This window comes from Pelophylax lessonae, assembly GCF_965119305.1.
Source record: "Pelophylax lessonae genome assembly, chromosome: 7".
Lineage (NCBI taxonomy): Eukaryota > Metazoa > Chordata > Amphibia > Anura > Ranidae > Pelophylax > Pelophylax lessonae.
This window is the reverse complement of record NC_138774.1, coordinates 73,756,543-73,771,264: the sequence shown is the minus strand read 5'-3', so window position 1 is coordinate 73,771,264 and position 14,722 is coordinate 73,756,543. Positions and strand designations below refer to the sequence as shown.

Below are 14,722 nucleotides of genomic sequence, written 5' to 3'. Positions count from 1 at the left end.
GTTAGAAGACCCCTGCGTAGAATTAATGTGGCCTCTTCTTTGATTATCTTACTCATATTCATCACTAACCTTTTTGTATTTAAACTGGAGTGCCACCCCCCCCCCCCACCCCTTCAAAAATTAAAATTCAGCAGCTACACATACTGTAGCTGCTGACTTAATATCAGTAATCCAGCGATGTCAGCACTCCAGCCGATATTTCCATGGGCTGTCAGGTGCTGCCGCCGCCATTGCCGGTATGGAAACCCGGCAGTGAAGCCATGGGGAAGAGAAAGGGGGCCTGAACTGCTCCCCCCGAAAGGTGCCAAATGGAAAAGGGGGAGGAATCAGATAAGCGCAAGTTCCACTTTTGGATGGAACTCCGCAACTGGTATATGCTATATGTCACTCTTAAAGCGAACTTTGCACTTAATAGGGTGTTGTACAATGAAAATAACTGAGCTGGGCTTTAAAACAAAAACACACAAGCACTGTAAGACATTTATTCACAGCAACCTTCTTACAGTTCCTCCACCGTTAGATTTTTAATACTTCACCGCCACCGTTAGTCCGTCAGTACTATGGGTTACACAGAGCAGCAGGTCTTCTCTCTCCAACTGTCAGACACGGCTCAGAGTCTCTCCACCTCCAAATACCTAATTATATTAAAAGAAGTCCACACCCCATGTACCTTTATATACAGTTTTTATAAAAATGAACAGGTGGAATGGGCAGCCCTGAGGAGGTGACATGGCCCGGAGTGTTGTGCTAACAGAAATCTTAGAGTAACAGTAATTATACAGATAGGTCTGAGGTCCAGTTACTTCTCATAGCTGTCCAGAGGGTAATGCTCCCCATACACCTTCAGATGTTTCCCTAGGGACTCTTCCTGTTTCTTTATATGTTGTGGCATCTCAGCATAGACATCACTGAAAAGGTATTCGATTTTGGGCTTACGTTTGCGTTCAGCCTCTTCAAAAGCTTCCATCACCTACAAAAGAAAATGCATTGCTGTCATGGGTATAGGGATGCAAAGATGCTAAACTCTGCAGCAAAAACTCTAGAAGCCTCCATACTCCATTGCACATTGGCATCTGGTTAGTAGCTGTACATCGCTAATCCCTCTACAACAACCATATTACCATGCCGGCCTACAGTGAAGAAACAATCCCTTTCCATAGCACTCCTGCCTTTCAAATTAACAGATGGTAAAAAAGAAACCCTGAAATACATGTCCTGAAAAAAGGCTTCTGCACGGCCGCAAGTCATGTAACCAAATTCTTGGGCACAGATCATGAGATGTCTGTTAGAAGGAAGTATCAGATTTTGGGCCTGCATGTAATTTCCTGGAGCTTCTTTGGCTAAGATCATATGACCAATACCTACACATTTGGTCGTCATAGAACCTAGCACAGAGGGGCCCAGGAACACAGGATGAAATTAGGTGCGTAGGTTGGACAGGGAGACCAGGTGGATTATTTTGCCATTGTGCTAGTTCCAGTTCAGTCGCTCATTAGAGAAGAATCAGATGACAGTTCCAGAGCCTGCACTTTAATCAGCCAAAAATGGCAGCATCTACTGTATATCTCTTGCTATCACAGATTCACTTTAAAGTGGGCTTTCAAGTCTTAAAGCGGTTGTAAACCGCTGCACTTTTCTTTTTCTTTTTTTTTCTTCATACCTGCAAGGCAAAGGCATAATGTGCTAGTATGCATCACATACTAGCACATTATGTCAAACGTACCTGAAAAGGAAGGGTTCCAGCGATGCAATCGCTGAAAGCAGCGGCCATCTCTACCCTGTCTTCCTGCCGGGTTCGCGGCTGCCGCTCTGTGATTAGCCGGATTGGCATGCAAGCGGGAGCCACCAGTCACGGCATGCTGGTCTGAAGAAACGGCACGGGTGGCCATTCCTTCAGAGCGCATGCGTCAGTGACGTAACTGGCTGCTGGCTCAGTAAATATCTCCTAAAACAGTGCATGCTTAGGAGATATTTACACTACCTATAGGTAAGCCTTAAAGATGGAAGTTTACTTCCTCTTTAACCCCAGTTAATTTTCCGGTGTCTTGCATGAAGAGCAACCTTTAACCTGATCATTGCCATAGGCAGCCCATACATTGATAATTTTTTTTTTTGTTTAACCAGTAGTTTGTACGAAAAAAAAAAAAAAAAAAGAATACCCACATCCGCACATTCAAGGTGGAATCCCTCCCGCTATGGTATTGTATTCCGACAGTAGGAAGCTCGACAGGCAGGTTGTATACAAGCTGATCGATAGACAGCCTGTCTGCCAATACATGGAGCGAAATATAACTGGTCCCTGCTGAACCGGCTGAATTTCAATACATGTATGGCCAGCTTTAGCCTCTGCAAGGTTCCACAGTGATCTGTAGCTGTTCCCTTTTTATGAGCACAAATGCTGCATTCTTTAGGAGAGGATTACTCCCTCTCTCTGCTATAGCCACTCAGTTTTGTATCAAGCAGCTTTAGGAGAATAATAACTCCGTAGAGGGGTGGGTGCTGTTTCCATCAATGAACACCAGAGAAATGGATTTTACAGGCAAAGTCAAAAGTCAAAAATCCTATTTTCTCTTTCGTTCATTGACGGACACAGATCCTGGTTTTCATAACCTATAGGATGTCCCAAAGCAGTGTTACACATGAGGGGTGGGAACAACCGAAAAATTCCCAAGGCTAAACATTAGCCAACCAGGCAACAGGGGCTTAACCAAACAACCCGAGCCCACCTGAAAAAAACAATACACCCTCAAAGAGGATCAGGTCCTTTTAAACAGCAGCCTGCAAAACCTTGCAAACAAAAGGAAGCATCCGCAGATGCCAACACATCCACTTGTAAAACTTTGTAAAAGTGTGCACCGACGACCAGGTGGCCGCCTTGCAAACATGCAGAGAGTCTGACTTCCTGAAAGACTCCGTAGCTGCCAGGTACACCCTAATTGCCCGGACCACATCCAAGGCATGCAAGGCAATTTCCTTTGGGTGTTTTGGCCTGGGACATAGGGAAGGCACAATGTCTTCATTCAAATAAAAATCAGAGACAACCTTTGGAAGGAATGACAGACAGGGGGCGAAGAACCACCTTATCCCTGTGAATCACTAGGTAGGGTGAATGACAGGATAACGCCACCAGTTCCGACACTCTGCGCGCAGAAGTGATAGCCACTAAAAAAGCCACCTTCTGAGAAAAAATAAGCAGGGGAATCTCCCGAATATTTTCAAAAGGAGGCTTCTACAGAGCTGAAAGCACCAAATTAGGATCCCAAGGCGGCAATGGAACCCGCACTGGAGGAACCAAATGTCGGACACCCTGAAAAAAAAGGTATGCACCAGGGAGTGTGGGGTCAAAGGTCATTGGAAGAAGACCGCTAAAGCCGGCACCTGCCCCTTGATGGTACTCAAGGCCAATTTCTGTTCAACCCTCCATTAAAAAGGTAGGTTAAAAATCCGAGGCACCAAGAAGGAGCGAGGAAGAACCCCAAGAGACTCACACCACGCGATGTACGTCTTCCACGTACGATAATAGATCTTCCTAAAAGTAGATTTCCTAGCTTTCAACAGGGTAGGAATCACCGACTCAAAAAAACCCCCATCTTTCAGCACCTGGCATTCAACAGCCAAGCCGTCAAAGCCAGCGACTGTAAAGCAGAATGGAAGATCGGTATTTGGGACAGAAGATCTTCCCTGAGAGGAAGCTTCCTAAGAACTTCGGCGACCAGCTGCACCAGATCGGCGATCAAGCCAGGCGTAGCCAGTACGAAGCCACTAAGATGACCGGAATCCCTTCTGCCTAGATCCTGCGTAGAAGTGGGGGCAGAAGCTTGAGAGGAGACTGAGCCACAAACCTCTGCACCTTTCTGTTGAGCCGAGACACCAATAGATCCACCTCGGAAGTGCCCCACCGGAGACACAGCTGATGAAACCCCTCCGGATGAAGGGACCAACCCCCGTGGTCCAACGCCTGCCAACTGGGATGATCCGCCAATTTTCCACCCCGGGAATGTGTACGGCGGAGAGGGCTGGAACAAACCGTTCTGCCCACCTTAGAATGCCTGCTACCTCCAGAGCCGCCAGGACACTTCTTGTGTTCCCATGATGATTGACATGAGACACAGCAATGGCATTTTCCGATTGAATGCGCACTGGACAACCCTGAAGATGATTTGTCCAATGATCCAGACACAGTCTGATCGCTCCAAGACATTGATCAGTAGTCTGGACTCTTCCAGGGTCTAGTTTCCCTGAGCAGAATGCTTGCCGAGGACGTTGCCCCAGCTGGACAGGCTGGCATCCGTGGTGACCACTGTCCAATACAAGGGGAGGAAGGATTTTCCCAGCCAAAGTGCTGGAGAACGAAGACTCCGTCTGTCCCCGGATCTGATATTCCAGAGACTGGGGAGCCTTGTGCCACATTTGGTCAGAATCTCCCTTTGCAGGGACCTCGTATGAACTGTGCAAACGGAACCACCTCGAAGGTAGATACCATCAGGCCCAGCATCCGCATGCAAGTCCAGAGGGAAGACCATCTGTCTGACAGTAGGAGGCAAATTGTAGCCTTCAATTTCTGGAGTTTGTCCAAACGAAGGAGCACTGTGGCTAAGGCCAAGTCCAGAGTCAGTCCCAGATAGTCCAGCTGCGTGGATGGAACCAGAGCAGACTTCTGAAAGTTCAGAATCCAGCCGAACTCCCGCAGAGTTAGTATTGGGATCTCCAGGTTGTCCACCAGAGCAGAGGGAGACTCAGCTTGCAGAAGGAAATCGTCCAAGTAGCCCAGTACCGCGATCCCTCGTTGGCGTAGCAAGGCTAGCACCGGGGCTAACACTTTTGTGAAGACCCGAGGAGCCGAGGCGAGACCAAAGAGTAACACCACAAACTGATAATGCTCTTCTCCCACAGCAAAGTGAGAAAACACTGGTGACAGGCACATATTTAAAATGTGAAGGTAGGCATCCTTGATATCGATAGAGGTGAGGAAATCCCCCTTACCCAGGGATGCCATCACCGTTCGAATAGACTCCATTCTGAACTTCTGTACCTGCACAAAGTAGTTTAGCTCCTTGAGGTCCAGGATTGGACACACTTTGCCTTCCTTCCTGGGGACTGTGAATAGGTTTGAGTAAAAGCCCTGAAAACTTTCTGAAGTCGGAACCGGGACAAATCGCCCCTTGAAGGAACAGGTCATGTACCACCCCAAACAGGTCCTGTAAGCGGTCTGGGGACAGGCGCTCGTTGGAAGGAAAAAAGCCTCGCTGGGGGACAAGAGTGAAACTCGATCTTGTAGCCGGAACTAATGACTTTGTGGACCCACTTGTCTTGCACTAGGGAAGTCCACGGGTCTGGAAACCAGCAAAGACATCCCCCCTCCCCTGATACGCGAGTGTGTACTTTCATGCTGAAGGAGCCATGTCTACGGGTCTGGAGAAGCCCGATCTTGGCTTGCCAGACCAGGTTCGTTTTGATCCTTCTGAAGAGGACCTGAAAGGCTTCAAGCACTTGTCAGTAGACCCCGAGGGACAAAAAAACTTTTTATGACCTGAGAAAGAAGGCCCACGTCTACAACGAAGTTCCTTGCCCTTTGTACTCTTCCCCCCCCTGCGAGACCTTTAATGAGGTTATCCAGTGCAGTTCCAAACAGGTGATCTCCTTGGAAAGGCGCTTTTTGCTAGCCTGTCGCCCGTAAGTCACCTCCACCCGGGACACAAGGGACTCGAGGACCGCCTTCATTGCATGGGTGAATGTTGGGACTCGGAGGGCCCCGCAGCCTCAGAGAGGGGATCGGGTGGGGAAACGTGCTCCAAAGACTCCATGAGTCACCAGGGGGGACTCCACAGAAAAGTGTAAAACACTGCTATGGGACAACCCCCACCGCGCTGACAACACCCACCCGATCCAGGCAGGATGGGAGGCCCTAGCAGGGGCCCCCACCAGGTAGCCAACGGCGCACCCCCCAGCCCCAATAGCCAGTCAGCGCCCTGCCCCCCACCCTGGGAAAGTAGCTAGACCACCCAAACAGCCCCAGCATATGTGGAAGGGGGATGGCAGGATGAGGGACTCGGCAAGGGGGCCCATGTCCACCCCAAAACCCTCCAGTGGGAAACAGCTACTCATCATACCAGGAACCAGGCGGGCACCGCTCTAGAAAGAACCCCTTTCCATCGAAATAGGGGGGGGGCTGTCAGCCAGAAGGAATGCTGCGACTCAGGCCGAGACCTGGTCGTATGCGACCTTGCAAAGCGTTTAACTCACAGACCAGCCCCTGTCCAGTGCAGTTATTTTGCGGCCGACCTAGCGAGGAGCTGAAATCTGTGCACGCTTGCTGGCCAGACTGGGGTGACCACTGGATCTAGATTATCCAGCCCGTCACCCACTCCGGCAGTTGTTTGTAGATTTGACAGAAAAAATCCAGGAGGAAAAAATTTCTATCTAAAAAATTTTGCCAGGACAAAAGATCTTAGCAAGGAACTAAGTCCTTACTCCTGACTAGGCAGAAAAAAACGGAGTGGCTATAGCAGAGAGAGAGGGAGTATACTTCTGCCTAGTGTCCTACTCCTATAGGGGGCAGTATAACACAATGGTTATGAATGCCAGGAGCTGTGTCCGTCAATGAACGAAAGAGAAATATTTTTTAAAAAAGATGGCAAACATTTGTGAGGAAAAAAAAAAAACACACAAATGTGCACTGTTATGTACAAACATGCAGCGAGCTTTAGAAAACTAGTAGGTAGTAGTTGATAGAACTAGTTAGTTCCATTGGGCTTTAGCTCACTTAGAGGCAGTTCCAGTTCCATAGTAGGTTTATTGTAAATGTAGAAAGCAGTGTAAAGTTGTTATACACAAGTACCAATGATTCCTGGAACTCTGAATTTAGGAAGATCTATATACCACAATGCCATCTCTTTTTTTCTCTTATCCTACCTAACAAACTGTTTAGCTTCTTGATAGTATTGACACTTGCTATAATTGGAACAGTTCATTGGCGATTCTGATATAAGCCTGGGGCTATTTTTTAGCAATTACGCAAATTCAAAATTTTTGCACCATGAGTAACCCTGACTTGCATATAATGTATTACATGAATCGCTTTAATATAGGTAACTGGATAAGTATAATTGTCGATTGGGCCGTCCTACCTTCACGACACAGTTTGTTCCCATTTGGGGTGTCTGAGGCTGGGAGATAGGCCCAACAGTCATCGGTTTTGAATGATTCTTGTTAGCACTGTTTCTTATTTCGACCTCAAGGCGATATGTCAACTTTGTTATTATCTTTGTATGTTCTTATCTGTCGTTTATCACTGGACGACAGACATAGATTGTTATTGTTTCTGTCTTCTGATAAAACTCAATAAAACTTTGTAATATAAATGAAGAAGTGGAAAGTTGGCACGACCATGAGCTCATATATGTATATAGACCAAGGGTATTGAATTAAATCCAATCACTAAAATGTTCTTCTAGCAGAGGTCCAAACCACATATTTGCGCAATGTCTCAGTTCCTTCACGTCACCGCCCCCCTCTTCTTATATCCCAATCCTACCTTATCGGCAGTGTTCTTCCTCACCCCCTTCACATATTCCCCCAACAGCAGTGTCTTCTGCTACCCCTTCACATCAACCCCCCCCCCCCCCCCCGGTAGTGTCCTCTGCCCCCCCTTCACATCACCACCCCCACAGCATAGTCTTCTGCTCCCCTTTCCCATCACGTCCTCTGCCCCTCTCTTCATTTCCCACCCCACAACGATGTCTTCTTCCATTCTTCACAGCTCTGTTCCCCTCCATCCCCACATCATTGTCCTCTGCCCACCGTTTCCCATCACAGACTCCCACAGCTATGCCCCCCCCCCTTTCACACCCCCCTGCAGCTCTGCCGCCACTTCACACCACAACCTCCCTTGCAGCTCTGTCCCCCTATTCACAGTCTCCCTGTGGCTCTGCCCCCCACAGCCATCCACCACACTCTCCTACCTTTGCACATGTGCTGGAGGCAGGACAGCTCTGGATGGGGGGGCAGGAGTGGGAGCTGCAGCCGGAATAAAGTTTTCATATTTACAAGCTGATTGATTGTTAGAACCGCCCTGCATCCTAGCAACCAATCACAGGCTGGTTAACTTGAAAAGTTAACTCCGGCAGCATGCACTCCCACTCTCCATCCACAATTGTCCTGTCTCCAGCTAGCTGCTCTGATAATGACAGCGGCAGAGGCTGGAGAAAGAACCAGCTACTAAATGGCAGTCTGGGTGGGACAGTGATCCAGACTGTGATCGGCCATTTACTGATGCCTGATATAAACCATCTCACCAGTTTGCGGGATTTTTTCCTCCATATTTTCTCCTGATCCTCATCCCACCATCCCTTGTGCCCCATGTAGTGACGAAGCCGAGAAATGGGGTGATCCTGTTTGTCCCAATAGTTGACTTCATCCACTGACCGGTAGGCAGAACTGTCATCGCTGGTGCTGTGATGTCCAATCCTTCAAAAACAATGGCATAAGGATCAGTTTTGTTCCCTGGGGAACCATCCCTCTCACATATTTACGCATATTCCTAAGGTACCTGTATGTCATAGCCTCTATGAGGAATGGCTGGTTCTCTGCTACTGCTCTGCGCCTTGCCTCTTTGGTCGCATTGTACACTGCAAAGACATCATTTCCGTCCACTCGAATAGACAGGATTCCATAACCAGGACCACGGGCAGCTGTAATAATAGAGTAAACTTTAAGGTACACGGTTTTTAAATAAGAATGCTCAAAAACAGAATAGGGTAGGGGAAAGGAGGGGACACACGGGATACCTGTCAAGTTTATCATTTTGGCATTCATCCTCTGTAGCTGGCTGTCCTGCTATCTATGGACTTATCCTGCCAGTATCCTTATTTCTCTGTGAAAAACTGCAGACCAGGTTATGCTTGCTTAACACACATACACAGTTTTTTTTTTTTTTTTCTTGGAACGCACCCTTTGCTTCCAACTTTCTCACCTAGTATTCCTGCCTGAAGCCACCTAGGATGCTCACGTCATGTATCCCAGAAGGCTTCAAGGCAATCAACGCCACATTGTGTATGCTCTGCAGTGCATTGTGAAGGGGGGTGGCTACAAGAACCAAGAAGAGACAGCCAGTCCCCTGATGATGAATGAGAAGACGGGGTCATAGGACCTGGCATACAGAAGCGGAGAAGCAGATTACATCAGACAATGCTGAGTGCACTGGGTACATGAGTATGTTTTCTGAGAACAACCCAGCAGAGAGGATAGAGGAGAGCTGTGGATGACGGAAGCACATTAACCACAGTGTCAGGGCTCAGCAGCCATGATATACCGTGGTCAGTTTACATAGGAGAGGGGAAGGGCAAAGAGGCGCCAGGCAGGCATGGTGTAGCACAGTTTATTTTTTTTCAAATATAAACTTTATTGAAGCATGAAGTAGGTACAACAAAGTAACATACAACATTAGCATAAGCAAGGTAAAAGGCTTCCCCATAACTCGTATACAGTCTAACACAACGTTTCTCAACCTTTTTTCAGTCAAGGCACCCTTTAAAAATTATGGACAGTCTCGAGGCACCCCATTCTAAAATATACACAAGTCCAAGTAGGACATCCAACGTTAGAGTTGATTTCATTTTCCAAAGCAAATATACTTTTGCAAACTGCTACTGACTATTCCAATGTTTTTCTTCTATCTCAGCTATTCTCCTGCACTCAATCGAATGTCATTCCAACGCAGATGGGTAGGGGCGCAGGACAGTCAAACAAGGATGCTCTGCAGGTGACTGACATTCTCCTTATCAACTGATGATGTCATTGGTTGTTCGGATGCCGACAGTTAGAAAAATTGTAATGATGCACAATGAAATCCTGTGACTTACTGTAACTAAAAAGGCTTCATCCACACACTGGCTTGTGTACAATTTTTGGACAGATTTTAGGCATCATGCCAAGGCATCCCTGAAGAAGCCTCAAGGCACCCCAGGGTGCTTGGGCACTCTGGTTGAAAAAGGCTGGTCTAACACATGGTAATGCCAAATCCACACGTTGTGTGATTGACCACCACCTCGTACCATTTTATCTGTATTATAAAGAAGAGAGGGGAGCAACGGTGAGCTGTCACTTCAAGAAGAAAGGGAAGAGCGAAGAGAGAGAGAGAGAGAGAGAGAGAGAGGGAGAAGCGAAAGAGAGAGGGAGGAGCGAAAGAGAGAGAGGGAGGAGCGAAAGAGAGAGAGGGAGGAGCGAAAGAGAGAGGGGGAGGAGCGAAAGAGAGAGGGGGAGGAGCGAAAGAGAGAGGGGGAGGAGCGAAAGAGAGAGGGAGGAGCGAAAGAGAGAGGGGGAGGAGCGAAAGAGAGAGAGGGAGGAGCGAAAGAGAGAGAGGGAGGAGCGAAAGAGAGAGAGGGAGGAGCGAAAGAGAGAGAGGGAGGAGCGAAAGAGAGAGGGGGAGGAGCGAAAGAGAGAGGGGGAGGAGCGAAAGAGAGAGAGAGAGAGAGGAGCGAAAGAGAGAGAGAGGAGCGAAAGAGAGAGAGAGAGAGGAGCGAAAGAGAGAGAGAGAGAGAGAGGAGCGAAAGAGAGAGAGAGAGAGGAGCGAAAGAGAGAGAGAGAGGAGCGAAAGAGAGAGAGAGAGGAGCGAAAGAGAGAGAGAAGCGAGAGAGAGAGGAGCGAGAAGAGAGAAGAGAGAGAGAAGAAAAAAAAAGGGGGGAGCCAGGAGCAGATGGACTGTCGTATCTGGCTGAACCCATATGGTGGTGATTATGCTCCAAGAAGAGCCACGCCTTCTGCTGAAAGGACAAAATGATTCCACAGATCCCACGTTTTGGAATATTGTTCTAGTTTGGTAGCACAGTTTATTAAAATATGTGACAGACAGGCTGATGGAGGAGGCCTGGCTTGCCTCCTGAAACGCGTCCCTATTAGCTACTGCGATTGTTGAGCTGACAGCACATCCACGAAGGCTGAAGATATTCTACCTGGACATCCGTCCCTGCTCTGTACACACCATTACGGTGGTCCCTGGTCTCTACGGCATCGGTTCTCCCCAGATGGATTCCTCGCATTGCAGACTCTCCCTGGATTGCCGGACATCACATCTCTCCCAGATATCTGACCGTAGCTCTCTAGGAGGAGGACTGTCCTGGAACGTATCACTGGCCCCAGTCTGTCTCCCCCTCCAATATGTGAGCGCTATTGTTGTTTATATATTCATATTTTAACAACCATGCCTGCCTGGCGCCTCTCTGTCTTCCCCCCTCTTCTCTTGCAGTTTGTGGATTCCCAGTCCATCGTGAGAAGGCAGCCTCGCACGTATTTTAAGTGTTGGCCAGAGACTTTTTCTTTTTATAAATACTGGCTTTCCTAACCTCCGGGAATAGATTTGTCTTTAGAATAGATGTGTATATGTATATATATATATATATATATATACACATACACATACTCTCTTTCTTTAATATATATTCATTGGGAATTTAGCCCATGTTTTACATTATAGAACATTCAGGATATTGGCACTCAGCGCTGTTTTAGTGTCTTTTTTTGTCAGTTTAGAGAGGGGAGGGCAGCACCAGGCAGGATCAACCAGGTAGTTTAGATTAAACAAAAGGTAAAATTACACAGCACAAGCCCTGTGCTGTTATTCATGCTTTGAAGGAACAGGATCAATTTTGTTTTTTTTTTTGGGTAACAAACGCTTTAAGGCCCCTTTCACACATGTGCGACTTGTCATGTGATTTGATTTGGGACTGCAAAAATCGCATGAGAAGTCGTTCATTATTTCCAATGAGTACCATTCATATCTGTGCGACTTGAAGCCGCACCGACTTCAAAGTAGTCCCTGCACTACTTTGGCACGATTTTGAAGCGTTTTAAGGCCAAAGACACACATTATCTATTTATCACTTGCCAGTAGGCAGTCAGTATTTTAGCGAAGTACAAAATAACAATGAGGGGGAACTCTAAGGCCCCGTTCACACTGGGGCGATCCGACTTACAGGGGCGACCTCCGAGGTCGGGGTGCGAGCAGCGCGCCGCAACCTTGGAGCGGCCGGCACGGACTTCATAACATTGAAGTCTATGACGGTCGCTCCGGGTCGCCCCAAAGAAGCTCCGGACCCTTTTTCTAAGTCGGAGCGACTTGTGGCGCTCCTATTAGAACGGGTCCGCAGCTTCCCTATGGAAGGCGACCTGCGACGACCTGTGAGGCGACCAGTGTGAACGGGGACTGAACTGGCCAGTAAGGTAAAAGTATACAATGTATAAGTGTGGAAAGGTTTTGCCCTGAGCTCAGGAATGAAAATAAAATTGTAACATTTCACCAGAGGGAGATGTTTCTATGAATGAAAGCATGCTAGAATTAGTTTTCAGTTTCATAGTATTTCTGTGTGCATTTATTTCTTCCTCTGGTGCAGTGTAAAACTTTCTACACACAGTTTCAGGGCAGGGTTAAATGTAAAAAAATCATGACAGCTCAGGAGGTGCCATTGTACTAACTACCTGATGTTAGTACAGCGATCTCTGCTGCCAGAAGACTCCGGTCAGCCATTGGCTACTTTTGAGATAAATACCACATGAGTTATAACTCAAAAATTCATGCGGTATTCATTTCTTACTGAACTGACCCCATAGTAATAACCCTTTCACTGCCAGGCCCTGTGCCCCAGTTTTAAACTCAGCTGGCCAGGCCATTTTTGCAATTTTTCCATTGCTTTATATTTTTTTCACTTACAGCTTTCAGAGTTTGCAATACACCCCAAAAATTATATATTTTCTAAAAGCACATGACCAGCAGAATAAAAAGAAGGTGCTACTGATTTTTAGGACTTCATGATATTTGCACAAATGTTTCTCAAAACAATATTATGCTAAAAATACCCAAAAATCATAATTGGCAGATACAAACACAGCAAATTTTACACAATTTCTACTAAATATAAAAGCTTAACCTGTATTGAGCTATTAAATAAATATTTGTAAAATTAAATTTGTGCCTTTTTACAAAATGGTGAAAATCGGACAGACCCAAAACGGTAAATAACCAAATTTCTCAAATCTGGAGGTTTTCATTTTTCACTTACAGCTTTCAGAGTTTGTAAAACAGCCTCCAAACCATATATTTTCTGAAAGCACGACCAGTAGAACAATAGTTGTGCAATGCAATGCTGTTTTAACTCAAAAAACATTAAAATCCTTACTAGCATACAAAACACAATATAACTTCCAAAATGCCTGCTAAATTCCTACTAAGTCATTGTTCACATGGGGAGTACTAAAGCTTATGCCCATGAAGGGCCATATGGAGAGCCGTGTTTACCCAAACAGGGATGCACAGGCGCTCTGTGCAGGTAGTCCCATTCATGTCCGTTTGGTTGCAGCAGCTGTAAGGACAGATCTGACATCTGTTCAGGTGTAAATGCATGGCCCCAAAACGCAAACAGTGTGAGATCAGGGACATGCACCTACACGGATGTCAAGTTAGGAGCAGTGGCTGTGTCCATATATTCGCTGCATCCCAATTGACATGAATGGGACTGCCTACACAGAAATGCATGGAACACCTGTGCATTCCCCTGCAGCTGCTGTATCCCAATTGACATTGATGCGACTGCCTGCATGGAGATGCACGGAACACTTGAGCATCGCTGTCCAGCTAAACACAGCCTTGTTGTAGTATGCCCCATGTGAATGAGACCCTAGGCCTTATTTAGACTTGTGGTGGGGGTAGTGACAAAATGTGCTGTTAAGCTGCGTTTCTGCCACCAGCCAACCTTCCCTTTTTAAAGTGCAATAGGCAGCAGATGGGGTTGTTTACATGCTGCAGCTGCAATACCTCACTTTGCGCCCACGGCAAAGTTGCTTTGAACCCACCAAATGCTACACAAGTAAATAGGGAAGTCCCGCAAATGCCCCGTAACTGCATGCAATACATGTGGTTGCAGCACATTTGTCGGCAAAAATGGGGTTAAAACAGGCGGTGAAAAAGCAGCGGGTGGCTTCCTGCCTGTCAGTAGCCACTAGAACATTAACTTAATGCGGATCAGGCTTCGGCGGCAAGGGAGACTTAGATGCATGTCTAAATCTACCCTTAGGCCCCTTCCACATGCTTGCTCAGTGGGGAATCTCTCTGCCGGTCACCGATGAGCAGGCGGATGGCTGGTACTTGTCTGCTCAGCTTATGCAGAACAGACACAGAAACAGCCCGCTTTCCTCTCCGGGCGGTGGGATGTAAACAGACCGCTGGTCCGTTTACACCTGACTGCCATCCGATCCGCTATATGGATGGCGATTCCCATCGTTCTGTTTTTAGCAGATTGGATGTAAGTGGTGTAAATTGACACAAGTCAGTTTACATACGCCGCTCCACAGAGGATAATGGAGGTCCCGATTGAGTATGCATGAAAAACTATTATAGGTTTTTTTTTTAATTTATTTTTAACAGCCACAATTTTATTTATTTTTTTACTGATTTTTTTACCCCTAATGTCTCTTTTTGACAGTCCCTTTCACTGCAGCATGAGCTGCACTGTAGTGAATGAGCCAGGAGCCTGCATAGGGACTTCTGTTCATTCACAAACTGAAATATAGTGAACAGTGTTTACTATACTTCAGTAATGAATGGGCAGAAGCAATCTCTACTGATCGCTCTGTTCATTCAAGAAAGAAAGAACACATACTTACCAGCCCTCCCTATCCTGACATAGTCACAATCTCCCAGGCAGCAGCTGCAGCCAGGGGCAGACTGGCAACT

General features: G+C 46.9%; 1 protein-coding gene across 1 annotated transcript in view; it reads right to left on the bottom strand.

Annotated features, from left to right (window-relative positions):
- Positions 1-468: 468 nt before the first annotated feature.
- The window catches only part of BCKDHA (branched chain keto acid dehydrogenase E1 subunit alpha), a 32,160-nt gene continuing 17,906 nt past the window's right edge, over positions 469-14,722 (bottom strand). The window contains exons 7-9 of the mRNA XM_082263761.1: positions 8,549-8,690; positions 8,295-8,466; positions 469-970 (exon numbers count right to left, since the gene is read on the bottom strand). Coding sequence (XP_082119887.1) covers positions 800-970; positions 8,295-8,466; positions 8,549-8,690 — 485 coding nt within the window. The 3' untranslated portion in view covers positions 469-799. The remainder of the gene's footprint in view (positions 971-8,294; positions 8,467-8,548; positions 8,691-14,722) is intronic.